This window comes from Bufo bufo, chromosome 7 (genome assembly GCF_905171765.1).
Source record: "Bufo bufo chromosome 7, aBufBuf1.1, whole genome shotgun sequence".
Taxonomy (NCBI): Eukaryota; Metazoa; Chordata; class Amphibia; order Anura; family Bufonidae; genus Bufo; species Bufo bufo.
Window position 1 is genome coordinate 180996099 of NC_053395.1, and position 17359 is coordinate 181013457.

General features: G+C 46.3%; 1 protein-coding gene across 4 annotated transcripts; it reads right to left on the minus strand.

The window, feature by feature from the left end:
- HNRNPA3 (heterogeneous nuclear ribonucleoprotein A3) lies at positions 1-11048 on the minus strand. Of its 4 annotated transcripts, none has more exons than XM_040440603.1 (12): positions 10915-11048; positions 7301-7327; positions 5670-5792; positions 4571-4717; positions 4276-4486; positions 3767-3856; positions 3555-3689; positions 2029-2097; positions 998-1105; positions 737-853; positions 547-639; positions 1-453 (listed from the first exon to the last, which is right to left on the minus strand). In XM_040440603.1, exons 1-11 carry the CDS (start codon positions 10933-10935, stop codon positions 566-568), a joined length of 1122 nt encoding a protein of 373 aa, XP_040296537.1. In that variant the 5' UTR covers positions 10936-11048; the 3' UTR covers positions 1-453; positions 547-565. The 4 variants fall into 4 exon arrangements, with proteins under 4 accessions (XP_040296537.1, XP_040296536.1, XP_040296538.1 ...); XM_040440602.1 differs by having other exon boundaries at positions 959-1105; XM_040440604.1 differs by lacking the exon at positions 998-1105.
- Between the last annotated feature and the right edge of the window lie 6311 nt (positions 11049-17359).

Here is a 17359-nt window from a genome sequence, read left to right on the forward strand (position 1 = left end):
TAAAAAAAAAAAGCATGTTTATTGAGGTTGAGCAATACTTTTTGCCCATTTAAGCGAGGAAACACTGAACTACATGATTATTTTTAAATTTAAAAGTTTCTCAATTCTTTATTCCTGCTATCACTAGCACAATTTACAGGGCAGTATACCTGATGTAATGGGGAGGAACGGGAGACAAACTACAACAGATAAAAAAAAAAAAAAAGACCTCAGGAATGTACATCTATTCAACACTACATTGCATTAATCACCAGCTGCACTGCTTACAAACTGAGGCTATTACAGTCCTGAACAAGAAATGCCTCCTGTATAAGCTGCGGTAACTTTTCTGACTATGGATCATCGCTGCTCCTGTAGTAGATTTTATAGTTCCTCTAATGCACATGGACGACTGTCTCAAAGTAACCTGCAGCTTTCCTGACAACTCCTCGCTCTCTTGCTAAGAACTGTAGCCTGTTGAATGATATAGGACAAGAAGATTATTATTCACATGCTTCTTTAGCCATTGTGATTCAATATCACAAGACAACAACCATTTCGAGTTACCTTTTTTTCTGTTGTAGAATCAAAACCTTCGGCTTCCGTAGTTTCCACCGCCGCCACCGCCACTTCCTCCTCCACCACCAGATCCATAGCCACCTTTAAAAAAAATTTTTACGCATGTCAAAAAAAAAAAACAAAAAAAAAAAAAAAAACACAGGACTCTGCATAAGTTGTACAACCATAGACTACACACCACCATAGGGGCCGCTGCCACTTCCAGAGCTTCTTCCACTGAAGCTGCCACTTCCCTTCATGGGACCGTAACTAGACTGTTGCTGACCACCATAGTTGCCAAAGTCATTATAGTTACCTACAAAATTAAAAATATATCAATTCATATAAACTGCAATTTTTATTTTTTACACTCAGTATAGCCAAGAGGGGGAGGGAAAAAAACAAAACAAACACTACTTACCACCAAAGTTTCCGCCTTCATTGTAGCCATCATATCCACCACCACCACCACTGCCACCGCCATATCCACCACCTTGGTTTCCATAACCCGGGCTACCACCATAACCTCTGCCGCCATAACCAGGACCCCCACCATAATTTCCACCACCTGGTTTTCAAGGAAGAAAAAAAATAAATAAAAGCCAGTTACATGGATGGCAGTGGTGTCTACTCAGGCTATTGTTCCTGAAATGTATCTTTATATTTAAAATTGACTACTCTGGGAAAATATTCTCTATCCTACTGAAAGACAAAACAGGGTGCCACAAAAGCCAACATGCAGTATTTCACAGAAGGCATCTGTGTTCTGTCAGTGTTTTACAGACCATTTATAGGAGATGCTGTGGAAATTAATTCAGGTGAGCAGCATCATTGGACTACAGATGACCATTACAGATCCATTCTCCATGTAATAATCCAAGAGTTTTTCCTCTGATTTCTACTAGAGATATATGTATGAATTGCCAGAAGTGCAATAAATGTCCAAATGGGTGTTACATGTTATTGATGTCCCTGCAGTCTGACATTAGATGGATATAGATAGATGAATATCTGAAATCAAAGCTGTGCTGCCAGAGTCAGACCGCAGGGACACCCCCCCCAAATGGTAACACCCACGTTGACCTTTATATCAGCCGGCAATTGATTCCTACCAAACGTTTAATAGAGGAATGGCACAACAAAGTTCATGCCATGTAAAACCGCCTTAAAGGGGTATTCCGGTTGTTTCAAATTATCCCCAATCCACAGGAGCGACTGGTCATGAAAGCACATGGCCACTGCATTTCGAGAGATTGCGCAGTACAGTGCTTGGCCATTTCCAGAATGCTAACACGCATACGCAACTAGTTGCTCTGCTCATTTCAGGGAGGCTGCATAGCCCCTGTTCTTGGTGGGGGCCCCACAAATCAGTTATCCCCCCATCCTGTGGATTAGGGATAGATTCTAACAACCTGAATACCCCTTTCGGTCTCCATTTGTGCACCAAACAGGGATATTTCATCATATGTAAAAATGGAAGCTCACACTTACTGTCTCCACCAAATCCATTGTATCCATCGCCACCACCGCCATAACCACCTCTGCCTCCACCATATCCACCTTTCATAAAAATAAATAAATATAAGTTAGACAATAAAATAAAAAAAATGACCGTATTTTTCGCCCTATAAGACCCCCCCCCCCCCCCACGTGTGGCACTGCGTCTTATGGGGCAAACGCTACAATTTTACACAGATCACATCGCTGCTGCACAGCCGGCGTGTATCTGCAGGAGGGAGGAGGCACTAGGGCCGGCATCTTGTTTTGTAATGGCAGTGGGGCCCGGTGCAGTAACTGTTCTACTACACCGGGGCCCACTCACTGTAGTAATCATATAGGCAATGTTGATCTGTGAATTCATTCATCCAGGCTGTAGTACGGTACTTACTACCAACTTCCATAGCAGGCAGGAGGCCGGCAGCGTAACTCACTACGTCACCCACCTGCTCCGCCCACTTTATGAATGAAGCAGGCAGCGCAGGCACATGACGTAGTAAGTTACGCTGCCGCCTCCCGCCCGCTATGGAAGTTAGTAGTAAAAATACTGTACTACAGCATGGATGAATGAATTTACAGTTTAACATTGCCTATATGATTACTACAGTGAGCAGCCCCAGTGTAGTAGAATACAGTTACTGCACCGGGCCACACTGCCATTACAAAACAAGATGCCGACCCCCACAGGGACACTTATGGGGGGGGAAGAATCTGTATGACCGACCCCCCCCCCCCCCCACAACAGTGCCATCCACAGATGACCGACCCCTCCCCCCCCACAACAGTGCCATCCACAGATGACCGACCCCTCCCCCCCACAACAGTGTCATCCACAGATGACCGACCCCTCCCCCCCACAACAGTGCCATCCACAGATGACCGACCCCTCCCCCCCACAACAGTGCCATCCACAGATGACCGACCCCTCCCCCCCACAACAGTGCCATCCACAGATGACCGACCCCTCCCCCCCCACAACAGTGCCATCCACAGATGACCGACCCCTCCCCCCCCACAACAGTGCCATCCACAGATGACCGACCCCTCCCCCCCCACAACAGTTCCATCCACAGATGACCGACCCCTCCCCCCCACAACAGTGCCATCCACAGATGACCGACCCCTCCCCCCCACAACAGTGCCATCCACAGATGACCGACCCCTCCCCCCCCCACAACAGTTCCATCCACAGATGACCGACGCCCCCCCCCACAACAGTGCCATCCACAGATGACCGACGACCCCCCCCCACAACAGTGCCATCCACAGATGACCGACGACCCCCCCCCACAACAGTGCCATCCACAGATGACCGACGACCCCCCCCCCACAACAGTGCCATCCAGATGACCGATGCGCCCCCCCCCACAACAGTGCCATCCACAGATCACCATTAGTTCAAAACCCACCAAAAGCACACCTTTTGGTTAAAGATAAAATTTTTCCCTCAAAAACCTAGGTGCGTCTTATGGGTCGGTGCAACAAATACGGGTAATTCTACAGAAAAGAGTGTAATATACCTCTGTTTCCGAAGCCGCCGCTGCCACCACCACCACCACCGCCACCTCCTCCTCCTCCTCTTCCAAAGTTTCCTCCACCGCTTCCATAGTTTCCACCTCTACCCATGAAATTGCTTCCTCCTCCACCTCCACGGCCTAACATTTAAAACAAAACATTCTCAAAACTATTTCAAACAAAGTTCCACAAAGAACAATATAAGTTAAGAACAAACCTCTCTGGGAACTAGCCGTTTGCATCTCCTGCTTTGAAAGGGCTTTCTTCACTTCACAGTTGTGGCCATTGATGGTATGGTATTTCTGGACTAAAATGAACAAAAGTGAATAAATCTAAGTATTCATGTTATCCAATGAAGAGAAAGAATTGTAAAATCTGAGTTGAAGCAAGCCTCCAATGAATCCCCTCAAACTTGAATTCTCTGTTCTTTGCTTGAAAACCTTGTACAGTTCCAGACCTTTAGAGGTCAAAGACTGCAGTCTTACTAGAAAGCATTCCAATAGCCTGTGTGAGTGCCACAAATATGAGACCCTTACTTGGAGGCTTGCTTGTACTCTAAATGTGATGAGTTTCCCACTGTTATGCATCATGTACCCTCACGTACTTTGCCATGAAGAAAATGTGAGCGTCCAATATTTTATTTAACATAACATCTATATAAATCCATGTATAACCTGACTTGTGTGAAATCAGGCTTCCTAATAAGAGCTAAACCACTCTACTTACCAACAATCTTATCAACTGTGTCATGGTCATCAAATGTAACAAAGGCAAAGCCACGCTTTTTCCCACTCTGACGATCTTCCATAACTTCAATTGTTTCAATTTTCCCATAGGTCTCAAAATAGTCCCGTAAATGGTATTCTTCAGTGTCTTCTTTTATTCCACCCACAAATATCTTCTTTACAGTGAGATGTGCCCCAGGTCGGACAGAATCCTAGAATACACAAGTTATATTGAAGCAAGGAAAATGCCAAAAATGTTCAGGAGATATCAAAATTTCAAAAAAGAATTTACATACTTCTCTGGAAACTGCTCTTTTGGGTTCAACAACACGGCCGTCAACTTTGTGTGGTCTAGCAGACATGGCAGCATCAACTTCTTCTACACACGAGTAGGTGACAAAACCAAAACCCCTGGAACGCTTTGTCTGTGGGTCTCTCATGACCTAAATATTAAATCATCGTTAACACCATAAACATTCAAATAACTACATTAACAAGTTGCAATTGTCAGCCTATGAAATGTCAGAAAACCCTTTAAGTTATTTTAATACAAAGAATAGGTCATCAGTAGTTTATCAGTGGGGGTCTGACACCCAGGACCCCACCGATGAACTGTCCAGAAGCCACTGGGGCTCCCGTGAACGCTGCCACCTTATTACAGCATACCAAGCACAGCGTTGTATGTTGCATAGTGGTTGTGCTTGGTATTGCAGCTCAGTCCCATTCACTTCTATGTCGCAGAGCTGCTCCTAGGAGCAGCTAGAGAAGGACATGGCAGGGGGCCCAGATGCTGAAGCCACACCAGATACTGATGACCTCAGGAGCCATGTGGGTGGTCCCGATTACCAACTGCTAACTATACCTAGTCTGACTATGCAGAATTAGCCATCACTGATAAGACCACCCACTTGACTCCAAAGCCTAAAAAGAGCAGAGATGTCTGTATACATTTTGGCAAATCTTCCCACAAAATGACAAATCTGCTCAGCTTTTCCTGCTCTACAACATGCTGCCTACAGATTTAATGTTTAAAGAACCATTCTTTAATCTCATCACTGCAACCAAGGATTGCCTGATCATATTTCCAGCCAATTCAGGAGTGTCAACATGGGACCAGGAAGGAGAGAGCAGCGCTGGAAGAGCAAATTGGGGCAATTGGTGATGGGAGAAAAATTTCCTGGAGTTCCCCATGGCAATACCACAGAATGTATAGGTACTGTTATGAGGGAAGAAATGGAAAAAGGGAATTACACTTATCAATAATTCAATTTCCAGTTCTTCCCACATGACAGCACTTCTACAGTCTGTGGTTTTCAAACTAGCCTAGTTTTTTTTTTTTTTTAAACGAGTTCCCCCAGAAAATCCCTTGAAAAGCATTCATCCAGAACAACTTACCACACAGTCTGTGAGCTTTCCCCATTGCTCAAAGTGTTCCCTCAGGCTGTCATCAGTGGTCTCAAAACTCAAGCCTCCAATAAACAGCTTTCTTAATTGTTCAGGTTCTTTGGGTTCATGTCCCTGTTAGAAAATTTTTTTAAAATTAAGACAACTACAAGTTGGACTAAAGTATAAATAACTTGCGTAATATAGACCCCCACAGGTGAAGAATTTTTGCCTACATTCAATGTGCAAAGGTGTCCATAAAATGGGGCACACTATGGGACAACTCCTACTCATAGCTGTAATGACCAGTGCTAGATATTTTGCAATAAAATAAAGTCTGGATGTTAGCAGCCAACATGCTGGATGGAGCCCATGTTTATAGTGGTCGGAGCTCTGTTGCTCCTTCACTGTGGACTGGTGGGGGACCCAGGAGTCCCCAGACTTCTACTGATTGTTATATGACGGCATATTATAGCAATATGACACCACTTACTATTGTGGGAACACCCCTTTACACGTTGAAGAATACCCTCCCTCAGGGATTGTGACAACTGAACAAAAACCCAGATATTCTAGATTTAACAGTCTGATGTATATTCATAACTCAGTGCCCATTTTAAGAGGGTTATGGCCATTTTTAATTATCCCTGTAGCATGTGGTACCTAATGTATAAAGCCCCCACCATCCTGTCTAGCCATCTTCCAGTCCCTAGTTTGTTGTTTCCCGGGCTGGGTTACATGCAGCACTGCAGTCAACTGGCCTCAGCAGTCATGTGTCCCACAGCAGGATGAGACTGATGTTCTGCTTGAGACATTACTAAAGCCAGCCATTGGCTGCATCGGCCCACATGACCTGTAAGTAAACATGTAGCAGATGAGTATGACTAAGGGTCAGATGAACACAAGTGCTCTGTGCCCATGCCGCATTCACCAGCTGTGTGCACTCTTGGTGCCATCTTTTGAAGTAGAGGCATTGACCCGAAAACTGACCCGCACCTCAGTTCCACAAAAGATAGGACATGTCCTATCTGTTACCATATCTTGCGTTTGCAAATCCATTCAGGTTCACATCCGCACCACGGAGTGCATATGGCCAAGGCGCTCTGCAGGCCGTAATATGGGCACATGGCCCTTACATTAGTCTGAACTGACACTTTTTAAAGGTACCACACACTATGGGGCTAATAACAGCCACAATCCTAAAAACCACATCCAAGGGGATATTCCCATCTTGGACATTTATGCCATACCTTGTGGAACCCATCCCAATTTAGGTAAGGGCCCGTTCACATCTCCAGTGGAGAACAGCCTGCTGGCGTTGACCGGGTCCAGCATTGCTGGATTCTCTAGATCACAGTTGGACGCCATTGACTAATGAGGTCTGGTGGTGATTCTGACACTTTCCTGCATAAATGCTGGTTTTCAGCAGGACAAACACTGATGCACGCAGAGGCTGAACGCCTGCATTTACGCTGGATCATCTCCAACAGAAATGTGAACACAGCCTAATTTGTTCACCCTCTAGAAGTAGCAGGATGGGGATCCCTGTTCTCTACAGTTGCGGGTCTCTCCTAAGACTACACCACAGACGTTCTAGCTGGGAACACCTTTAAACAAATGTCCTGAAAACTTTGTATACTTACTGCATCATCTGATGAACTCCAGTGTTCCTAATGAAATACAAAAAGCATTTTTTTAGTATGAACAGAAACTACCAACATTTGAAAAACTCAGCATAACCCGATAAAGCAATACAAGTGGCCTCACACACTTATTTCAAGACCTTGACATCGATTATGTATCGTTAGTACAGCAACAACGAGGGGTATTGATTCTCATCATCAGTACATAGCCAATTCAATTATAATAGAGTGTTTTTTAATTCTATTGTATATATTTTTTCCTTTTTTAGCTCAAGGAGGAGGCCTTCGGAACGCCTGTTATGCATGGGTTAATCTGCTATAGCGATGAGAATTTTTACATTACATGTAACATGTACCCCTGGACCGCTCGACATATGCCTTCTGAGTACAAGGAATGATCTACCGACGATCCTGGTAGATCCCGGTATAGATCCCTTGTCAATATAGGTGGTTGGTTTCTATAGCAATGGAGACGAACGGCGTGGTCACATGGGTGTTGATTGCGCACGTGACCTGGTTTCTATAGCGATGAAGATGTACTTGGCAGCCATGTGGGCAGTGAGGGATTACGTGGTCTGGACACATGTCCAGTCAGGTGATTGGGTTTGGATGACGCGTTTCAGTCAGGCGACCATTACGTATCCCTGTGTGGATAGGAGGACATTTCGGGCATGCGCATTTTGATGGAGACGCTAGTGTGGATATGCACGGTGCAGGTGTTCCGCAAGGAACCTCCAACTTTCAGGTAATGAACTGTGGTCTTTTTAATTGGGTAATTGATGTGACGGACACGGGAATAATACACCGTATTGGTGAATTTCAATGAACAGGTGTTTGTCTGAATAACGGTGGATCACTATTGGTTGAAGCCGCTTAGAGGCGGAGCTATGTATGGTATATGTATTGTCCTAATGCACTCTGTATGTAGGCTTGATGAAGGCTACTTGTTAGCCGAAACGTTGCACCTTATTGACGATTTTTGCACATGTTTTTCATGGACCCACTGTGAATAATTTCACTTCTGGAGATGCTGCCATCAAATTGCTTTTCTTCACATATTAGTATAGGTCATCTATATCATATCAGTGGCAGACCAGCACCTAGCAGGAGCCATGGTCATTGGAATCAATGCACGGCTTAAAAGCAGACCGCTCCATACACCGCACAGTGGTCGTGCAGAGTTACTGCAGCTCTAGCTATTTTAAAGGGGTTGTCCAGGTTCAGAGCTGAACCCAGACATACCCATAATGTCACCCCAGCAGCCCCCCTGATGTTTGCATTAGAGTATAGATCGGGCACTACACGGGCTCTTGTTTACAAGAACACTGCTGGGCAGAAGCCTCTGCCCGGCAGTGTGTCCAGTGCCGGTGATGCCACCGGGCTCCATGGTAGCCCCATGGAGAGCATGGTTCGTCACCGAAACTCTGGAAAATGCCTTTGCCCTAATCTGATTTAGCGCAGGGCAAAGGAGAGCATCAGAACATGAACTGCTCTGGTCAGGGGGCTGCCCGGGTGAAAATGGAGGAATGCCCGGGTTCAGCTCTGAAACCGGACAACCCCTTTAAGTACTGCACAAAACTAGCAGTGAGTATTATATGATCTACTGTCAGTTTACTTCTGCTGTGAGGGGAAAATATCTGTTAGGGTCCATTCACATATCTGTGTGTGTTTCGCGGATCCGCAAAACACGGACACCTGCAGTGTGCATTCGGCGGACTGCACATCACCGGCACTTAATAGAAAATGCCTATTATCCTCAATTACGAACAATAGGACATGTTCTAATTTTTGCAGGATCGGAATTGCGAGCCCGGAAGTCCACATTGCCGCATCCGGGTTGCACATCGTGCGGCCCCATAGAAATGAATGGGTCCGCAATTCCGTCCAGCAAAATGCAGAACTGAATTGCGGACGTGTGAATGGAGCCTAAGTAGAATGATTTCTAGGCCTAGATAAAGATGTCCACAAAGGAGTACTTAGTGCAATGCTCCAAATGAGCCACTCATCCCCCTTCCCTCTCCGATCTGCAATAGTTAGGCCTGTATTACCCCAAGAGATTGCCTGACCAATCGTCAGAACTAAAGCTGTGTGTATAATAGAAGGTCTGTGTGTAAGAGGCCACCTGACCGATGAATGCCATCCACCTGGTTTTTATTAAAAGGGGTTGTCTCATCATGAACGCTGGGATATGCCCCCATTGTCTAACAGGTGTGGGTCCCACCGGGGCCTGCACCTATATTGCGAACAGGCCCCATAGCTGTGAATGGGCGTGCACCACACATGCGCGGCCACCGCTCCCATTCACTTTCTATAAGGCAGACAGAAATATCCGAGTCAGGGCTCTGCTATTTTTCACCAGCCCATAGAAAGTACACATGTGCCCTCCTTCACTTCCAGGGGTCCATTCTTGATACAGGTGTGGGTCCCACGGTGATATCCCCCCATTGTCCATGATGAGACACGAGATTTTAAAATAAATCCTGATGGTACTGCCCCAGTGTGTTGGCTATTAGCAGGGGGTTTGGCCCTCACTGATCATATCCTTGCAAGCGTCATGGGAAGCACTGGTTTAAAAGTGGCATCTCACTTCAGCAAATGGTATTTGTCATTAATACAAGGCACTTACTAATGTACTGTGATTGTCCATGTTGCCTCCTTTGCTGGCTGGATTCATTTTTCCATCCCATTATACACAGCTCCCGGTGGTTATGACCGCCGCTGCAGCGTAGATACAAAATGGCCCAGGCGGGGGCTGCTGCGCATGCGCCCCCCACACAGTGCTGGCCACCACTCCTAGTGCGCAAGCACAACCACTGATGCTGGATTTCAGGGTGGTCATAACCCCTGGACCAGTGTATAAGGCAATGGAAAGATGAAACAAGCCAGCAAAGGAAGCGATGAGGACAATCACAATACATTAGTAAGTGCCTTGTATTAATCGTGTCTACATAATAAAGGCTGAAGTGAGACAACCTATAATACACTATAACAGAGATAGATATATAGATGGATGCCATGTGGCCACGTGACCAGGGGTGGGGGGGGGGGGGGGTGATGAGCACGCGGCCGCCCTGCTTTGTCTACACGGTTACGCGGCCTGACGTAGGCCCGGCGCCCATTTTACTCTCCTCGCCTCATGATGGCCGCCATTTGCAGGCCTCGGCAGCACGAGAGCGGGAGGAGCTCACAGCTAGTCTACAGTGCTAACGGCTGCGAGGGACCGACGAGGAAGAAGAAGACGGGGACAACGGGCAGCGAAGCGAAGACGGAATGATAAAACATCCACCGCGCAAGGCACTCTGGGACTTGTAGTCCTGCCATGCGCCTGACCTGCGCTCGGAACTACAAAGCCCTGACCGAATGCGCCGGTCAGTTTCCCTTTACGGGAGGGGGAATCTATGCAGAAAAAAATACACGAGTAACAAGCGGCCACAGTACGGCGGTGCTCGCTCCACGTCGGCCGGGAGGAGCTAGACCAATTACCGCTAGGCCTTAATAACCTCTAGCTGTGTGTGACGCAGCGGGGAAGATTCCCTGCTTCTGGATTAATGATAAATACGCAGACGAATACAAGCGCAGCCATGGTGGAAACCAAAGCCCGGGCTAGCACTTACCTCCATTCCTGGTCGCGGCATGTCTCAGAGCGTGTGCTTCTCACACCACGGCAGACAAGAAGAAGAAGAGGAGGGAAAAAAAGGCTCCTTGTTTTACGTGACGTAACCTACGTTCTAGGCGCCAACCCCGCCCCCAGCCTCGCTCCCGCCCTATCCCCGCCCACTCCATGTTGCGCGCCTCGTGACTGAGGCGGCGGGCGCCATTTTGTGGAGTTGTTCGTTGACAAAGGGGGAAACGGGTTTATACGTGACCTAACAAAGCGAATAACTAAATCATAATAAATATGATAAAACGTTTGCAGATACGTTGTGTGGGTAATACCACTGAAGTATAGTTGGACTATTGGGGTGCGTGCCCACTAGCGAGTTATGTATCTTTAGTGAAGTCGTCCTAGGATCCCTATATATCTATAGGATACGGTGAATGAGATTTAGATACTAGCTATATCTCTAGAGCCCTAATATAGATGATACGGAGAGATCAGACCTAGGGGGAGATATATCAAACTGGCCTAAAGTAGAACTGGCTTAGTTGTCCATAGCAACCAATCAGATTCCACCTTTCATTTTTCACAGCTCCTTTAGAAAATGAAAGGTGGAATCTGATTGGTTGCTATGGGACCAGTTTTCCTTTACAGCAGATTTTAATAAAGCTCCCCCATATTTTTTTCTATTTTAACCGTGGATGCGGTTTTAAATCTTGCTTAGGGATCATTGACACGTCGGTGATTTACATGGACAGCACCCAGATCCATTGAATCATAGGTGTAGATATAGCAAAACTGGCTTAAAGGGGTTTTCCAGACTTTTACGATTGATGAAATATCCTCAGGATAGGTCATCAATATCAGGAAGAGAGAGAGGAGACGGCACGTGTGCACAGCGCGCGCCGTCTCCTCATACAGCTGATCATTGAGGGTGCCGGACCCCCGCCGTTATGATATTGATACTGAGGATAGGTCATCAATAGGGAAAGGCGAATCGACTTCGGATGAAACATCCTAAGTTGATTGGGATAAAACTTTGTTTCAATACTGTACGGAGCAAGCGCCCCGTACAGTATTAGAACTCGGGTTCGGTTCCAAGTGGTACCTTCGGCTCATCGGAGCCAATACATTATAATACTGTACAGAGCGCTCGCTCCGTACAGTATTGAAACAAAGTTTTATGCGAATCGACTTCGGATGTTTCATCCGAAGTCAATTCGCTCATCCCTAGTCATCAATATTAAAAGCCCGGAGAACCCTTTTCAGCCAGTTTTCCTTTACACCAGTTTGATAAATCTCCCTCCGTGTGTCTGGAGTGTGGCTCTTCATGCCTGTTTCCAGGTGTAAAACATGGTAAATTTGTCGGGGCGGAAGTCCCGGCCTGACACCCTAGGGAGTGTAAAAACACCCATGCAACAAAATATTGTCACTTGTACATTCAAAAAGTCGCAAAACGGATTTACATGCTTTTTTACGCCTGGGGCTACTTTCACATTAGCGTTTCTCTTTTCCGCTATTGAGATCAGTCATAGGATCTCAATACCGGAGAGAACGCTTCCATTTTGTCCCCATTTATTATCAATGGGGACAAAACGTAACTGAACAGAACGGAGTGCTCCAGAATGCATTTCTTTCCGTTCTGTTGCTTGACCATAACGGTGAGCAAACTGCAGCAAGCTGCGGTTTTCTTTCCGTCATGGGATGCGGAGCAAAACGGATCCGGCACGACCCGCAATGCAAGTCATTGGGGACGGATCCGTTTTTTTATACACAATAGAAAATGGTTCCGTCCCCCATTAACTTTCATTGAAGTTTATGACGGATCCGTCTTGGCTATGTTACAGATAATACAACCGGATCTGTTTATAACAGATGCAGGCGGTTGTATTATCAGTAACGGAAGCGTTTTTGCTGAACCCTGCCCGATCCAGCAAAAAACACTAGTGTGAAAGTAGCCTAAAACAGGCGTAGCAAACTAAGTAAATGACCACCAATGTCTGTTGTATTCAGTGGGTCTGTAAAAACCATGGACGCTATAGCTATGTGGTACGTTTTTAAATCAAATGCATATAAAACATGCAAAGTTTGAAATAAAACCCACCTTTTTATGGATGCAAAAAATATATATTTGGTCAGTCATGGTGAAAAACACTGACATGTCATACCGATTAACTCAGACTTCTGATCTGAGTTTTTGTGTCCGCAGAATGGACACAGGCTTGTGAATAAGCTCGTAGACTGCCAAGATATACCATATTTTTCACCCCTATAACCTAGGTTTTTGAGGAGGAAAATAAGAAAAAAAATATTTTGAACCAAAAGTTGTGCTTTTGGTGGGTTTGGAACGAATGGAGATCTGTGGATGGCACTGTTATGGGGGATCTGTGGATGGCACTGTTATGGGGGATCTGTGGATGGCACTGTTATGGGGGATCTGTGGATGGCACTGTTATGGGGGATCTGTGGATGGCACTGTTATATATGTGCCATCCACAGACACCCCACCCCATAACAGTGCCATCCACAGACCCCCACCCCTTAACAGTGCCATAGCCTGATAGGTTTTTTTTTCTCTCAGGCTATGAGCTGAGCGCTGCGATTTGCCAGCGCTACAGCATAGGAGAAGGAGACGCCGTCAGGTTCCCCTGGGTGGAGCCTAACATGTGAAGATACCGGAGCCTATACCGGGAGAACGGAGCGGCGCCCAGGGATAACAGTAAGTGCAGGGGGATCCCTAGGCGCCGCTCTCCAGGTCTGTATGCTTAGTTTAGATGTTTTATTCTGGAGAAAGGTCCTCTTTAAGCAGACACACACTGGATCAATATTGTAAATGTAATAATGCTAATCTTTACCTCAGATTAAAAAAAAGGGACATTTAATGAGCAAAAAGGATAATGGGTCAAAAGTATAGACTGTCCCTCCAAAAGAGGGACACTTGGGAGGTCTGGATTATTGTCTAACCAAAACGTGATCCGTCAGGCTGGAATCTTTTGGTCGTTTTTTGTTGGCACTACATGTGTATGGCATGATCTTCTGATCTGGCATATTGATGATCGGATCATTCTTGCAAACACCAGATCCAACACCTGGAAGCAGGTAAGTAGGCTTCCCTTTAGGCCTCTTGCACACGAACGTGTCCGCAATGCACGGGCACCGACCGATTCAAGTGATCCGTCCGTTCCGCAAAAAGATAGGACAAGTTCTATCTTTTTGCGGAACGGAAGCATGGAACAGAACCCCATGAAAGCACTCCTTAGTGCTTCCGTTCCGTGGTTCCATTCCGTTACGCACCGCATCACCGGATTTGGGACCCATTCAAGTGAAGTGCGGAATGCACACAGCCAGTGTATTGTGGACCCGCTGTATGCGGGCTGCAATATGGCCACGGGGGACATACGGCCGTGTGCAAGAGGTCTTACTGGTCCAGCCAAGTGTTGATGAGAGCAAGTAGGGGGAGGGTGGGCAGTTTGCCACCCCCTTCCCCCATTCTTTCACAACAACTTTAAGCCAAGAGATTGTCTTATTGTCTTTTGCTGTATACTGGGCCCCTATGCTTCGGCATACCTTTAGTTTTTTTTAGTTTTTTTACTGTTTAGGAAAGCAGTAGCAATGTAGTCTGCTCTGCTTTCCTATGTAGAGGGATATAATAAAACTAAATATATGCATATAAATATATATATATATATATATATAATGTATTTATTTTACTGGGCAACAAATGCTTATACATGGTCGTACATCGCAGCCTTCCTTTGAAGTTATACCATACACTTGGAAAGTCTTTAGACCCTTTCCCTTTTTTTCACATTTTGTTGTGCCAAGATAAAAAGAAATACAGGTTTTCCCCCATAATTGGGCACTCACTCCCCCATAATGAGAAAGTGAAAACAGTATTTGGAAATTTTTGCTAATTTATTAGGGGGGTTTTCAGGGGTTTATATCTTGATGGCCTATCTTCAGGAGATCGGTGGGGTTCTGGCTGACTCCCATGACCTCTGCCGATTAGCCATGGCGCTCTGTTAGGCCTCTTCCTAGGCCATGTGACGTCATGTTCCCCGGTCACATGGCCTATGTGCAGCGCAGTCACATGCCATTGAAGAGGGTTGAGCTGCCATACCTATCAAATGGACGGAGCTGTACTTGGTAAACTGCGAGGAGGCCGCAGAGTTCACAGGGGCTCCGGTGAGCGCTGCAGTTTCCTCATACAGCTGACCGATGGGGGTGCTACAAGTCGGACCCCTGAAAATCTCATATTGATGCGCTAAAAGTTCCCAAGAGCAGAGTGGCCTCCATATTTCTCAAATGGAGGAAGTTTGAAACAACCAGATCTTGTACAGCCCCACTAAACAAACGATTCGGGGGAGAAGGGCCTTGGTAAGAGAGTTGACAAAGAACCAGGGACCGACTGGGAACTTAAAGTAACCCTGGAAAAAAACCTGAAAGTGTCCCTCATGAGGCCCCCTGCACACGATCAGGATTGCGTGCGGATTTTCCGCGCGGATTTGCGTGCGGAAAATCCGCACCGTAGGTCATGTCCATTGTATTCTATGAGAATTTGAAATTCTCAATGCACACGATGCAGATTTTTTCCGCGCGGATTTTGACCTGCGGTGCGGATTTTAAAATCCGCGACATGTCAATTAATTTTATTTTTCCGGACCGGATTTTCTTCATTCACTTAGTGAAATCCGCATGCGGAAAATCCGCACCAAATCCGCACGCAAATCCGCACCAATTAATGCATTGACCGCACAGATTTGCCTGCGAACACCTGCGGATTTCAGTGCGGATTCTCCGCACATGAATCCTGAACGTGTGCATGTACCCTGAGATGCCTGTGTCTCTGCACCATTTGTACACTGCCTCATATAGGGTCCTGTGACCTATAAGGGAGAACAGCAGGGCATACATATGTACCTGGCCATGAGCTCCCATGATCCGCTGCAGTATTCAACTGTAGCAATACAATTGAGTTCAGGAGGGCACCTTTGGCCCCCCATAAGATACAGAAGGACCTGATGCTCCCAGTGTTAATTACCAGTGAGAGTTTTAGATCATGGCATCAAACCTGGTGAGGAGGGCTCAGATGGCCCCTGAGTATCAGCCTACTGGCAAAATTCCCTGTACGGAATTTACATGAGAATTGTCAAATCTTATTCTCTTTGCTGGTACTCTATTAGGGCTCATTCACACGACCACGCCACGTTTTGCAGATCCGCAATTGGCAGAACGGAACGGGCGGCCAATTATAAGAATAGGACATGCAGACAAGAATAGGACATGCTCTATATTTTTTGTGGGGCCGAGGAACGGAACAATGAATGCGTACATCACCGCATGCTTTCCGGATCTTTTGCGGCCTCATTGAAATGAATGAGTCCGTAGCCATTCCGCAAAATTGCAGAACGGATGCGGACTCATTCATACAGTCGTGTGAACGAGCCCTTAGGCCCATTTCCGTTTTTCACTCACGTGTGCTGTCCACATTTTCTGCGGACAGCACATGCACCCATTGATTTGAATGTGTCTGTTCACATTACAGTATTTTTTTACTGACCATGGGTTATTTCTAAAAATAGAAATAAAAATGCTGACAAATCTGCACTGTGTGAAAATGGCCTCAAAAGCTGTATTGGTACATCCACACAGGCAGTGGCGTACATAGAGAAGTAAGGGCCCCATAGCAAGGATCAAACCAGGCCCCCCACCCAGGACAGAAGGGTTTCTGCCTAAGGCCTCATGCACACGACCGTTGTTGTGTTCCGTGTCCGTTGTTCCGTTTTCCGTGATTTTCTGCAGACCCATTGACTTTCAATGGGTCCGTTGAAAACTCGGATAATGCACCGTTTGTCACCCGCGTCCGTGATCCGCGTTTCCAGTCCGTCAAAAAAATAGGACCTGTCCTATTTTTTTCACGGACAACGGTTCGCGGACCCATTCAAGTCAATGGGTCCGTGAAAAAACACGGAGGCACACAAGATTGTCGTCCGCGTCCTTTTTTTTCCTATCATTTGCAAGGCAAACTTGACTTAGATTTTTTTTTCACTTTTCATGTCTGGTGATCCTCCAAAAATCAGGGAAGACACACGGAAACAAAAACGGAAACGGATCACGGAACAGCTTTTTTGCGGACCGTCGTGTGCATAAGGCCTAAACCCCACTGCTTCATTTGCTAAAAGTTGTTCCTTTAGAGGGTGGAGTACTGACCAAGTTTTCACCCCCCGTAGAAGAGGGTATGATCCCAACTGAGCCCCTTCTTGCCCTGGGCCCCATAGCAGTGGCATGGTCTGCCGCTATGGTAGTTACGCCCCTGCATACAGGGCGTCCCAGGCGGAATATCTGGAGCATGTACGACCTGTGTGGACGTACCCTATGCACGCACTCTGCGCTGTCTCTGATCGGAGCTCTCAGAATACAGAGAATGTAAATGAAGCTCAAGTAAATGCAAGTGTACAGTT

Excerpts from the sequence above, each read along its gene's own strand:
- HNRNPA3 (XM_040440602.1), bottom strand. The coding sequence starts at position 10,935 with ATGCCGCGACCAGGAATGGAG. Across the intron at positions 4,487-4,570 it reads AAAGAGCAGTTTCCAGAGAA|GATTCTGTCCGACCTGGGGC; the intron begins GTATGTAAATTC and ends TGTGTATTCTAG. Across the intron at positions 640-736 it reads TGGCAGCGGCCCCTATGGTG|GTGGCTATGGATCTGGTGGT; the intron begins GTGTGTAGTCTA and ends TTTTTTTTAAAG.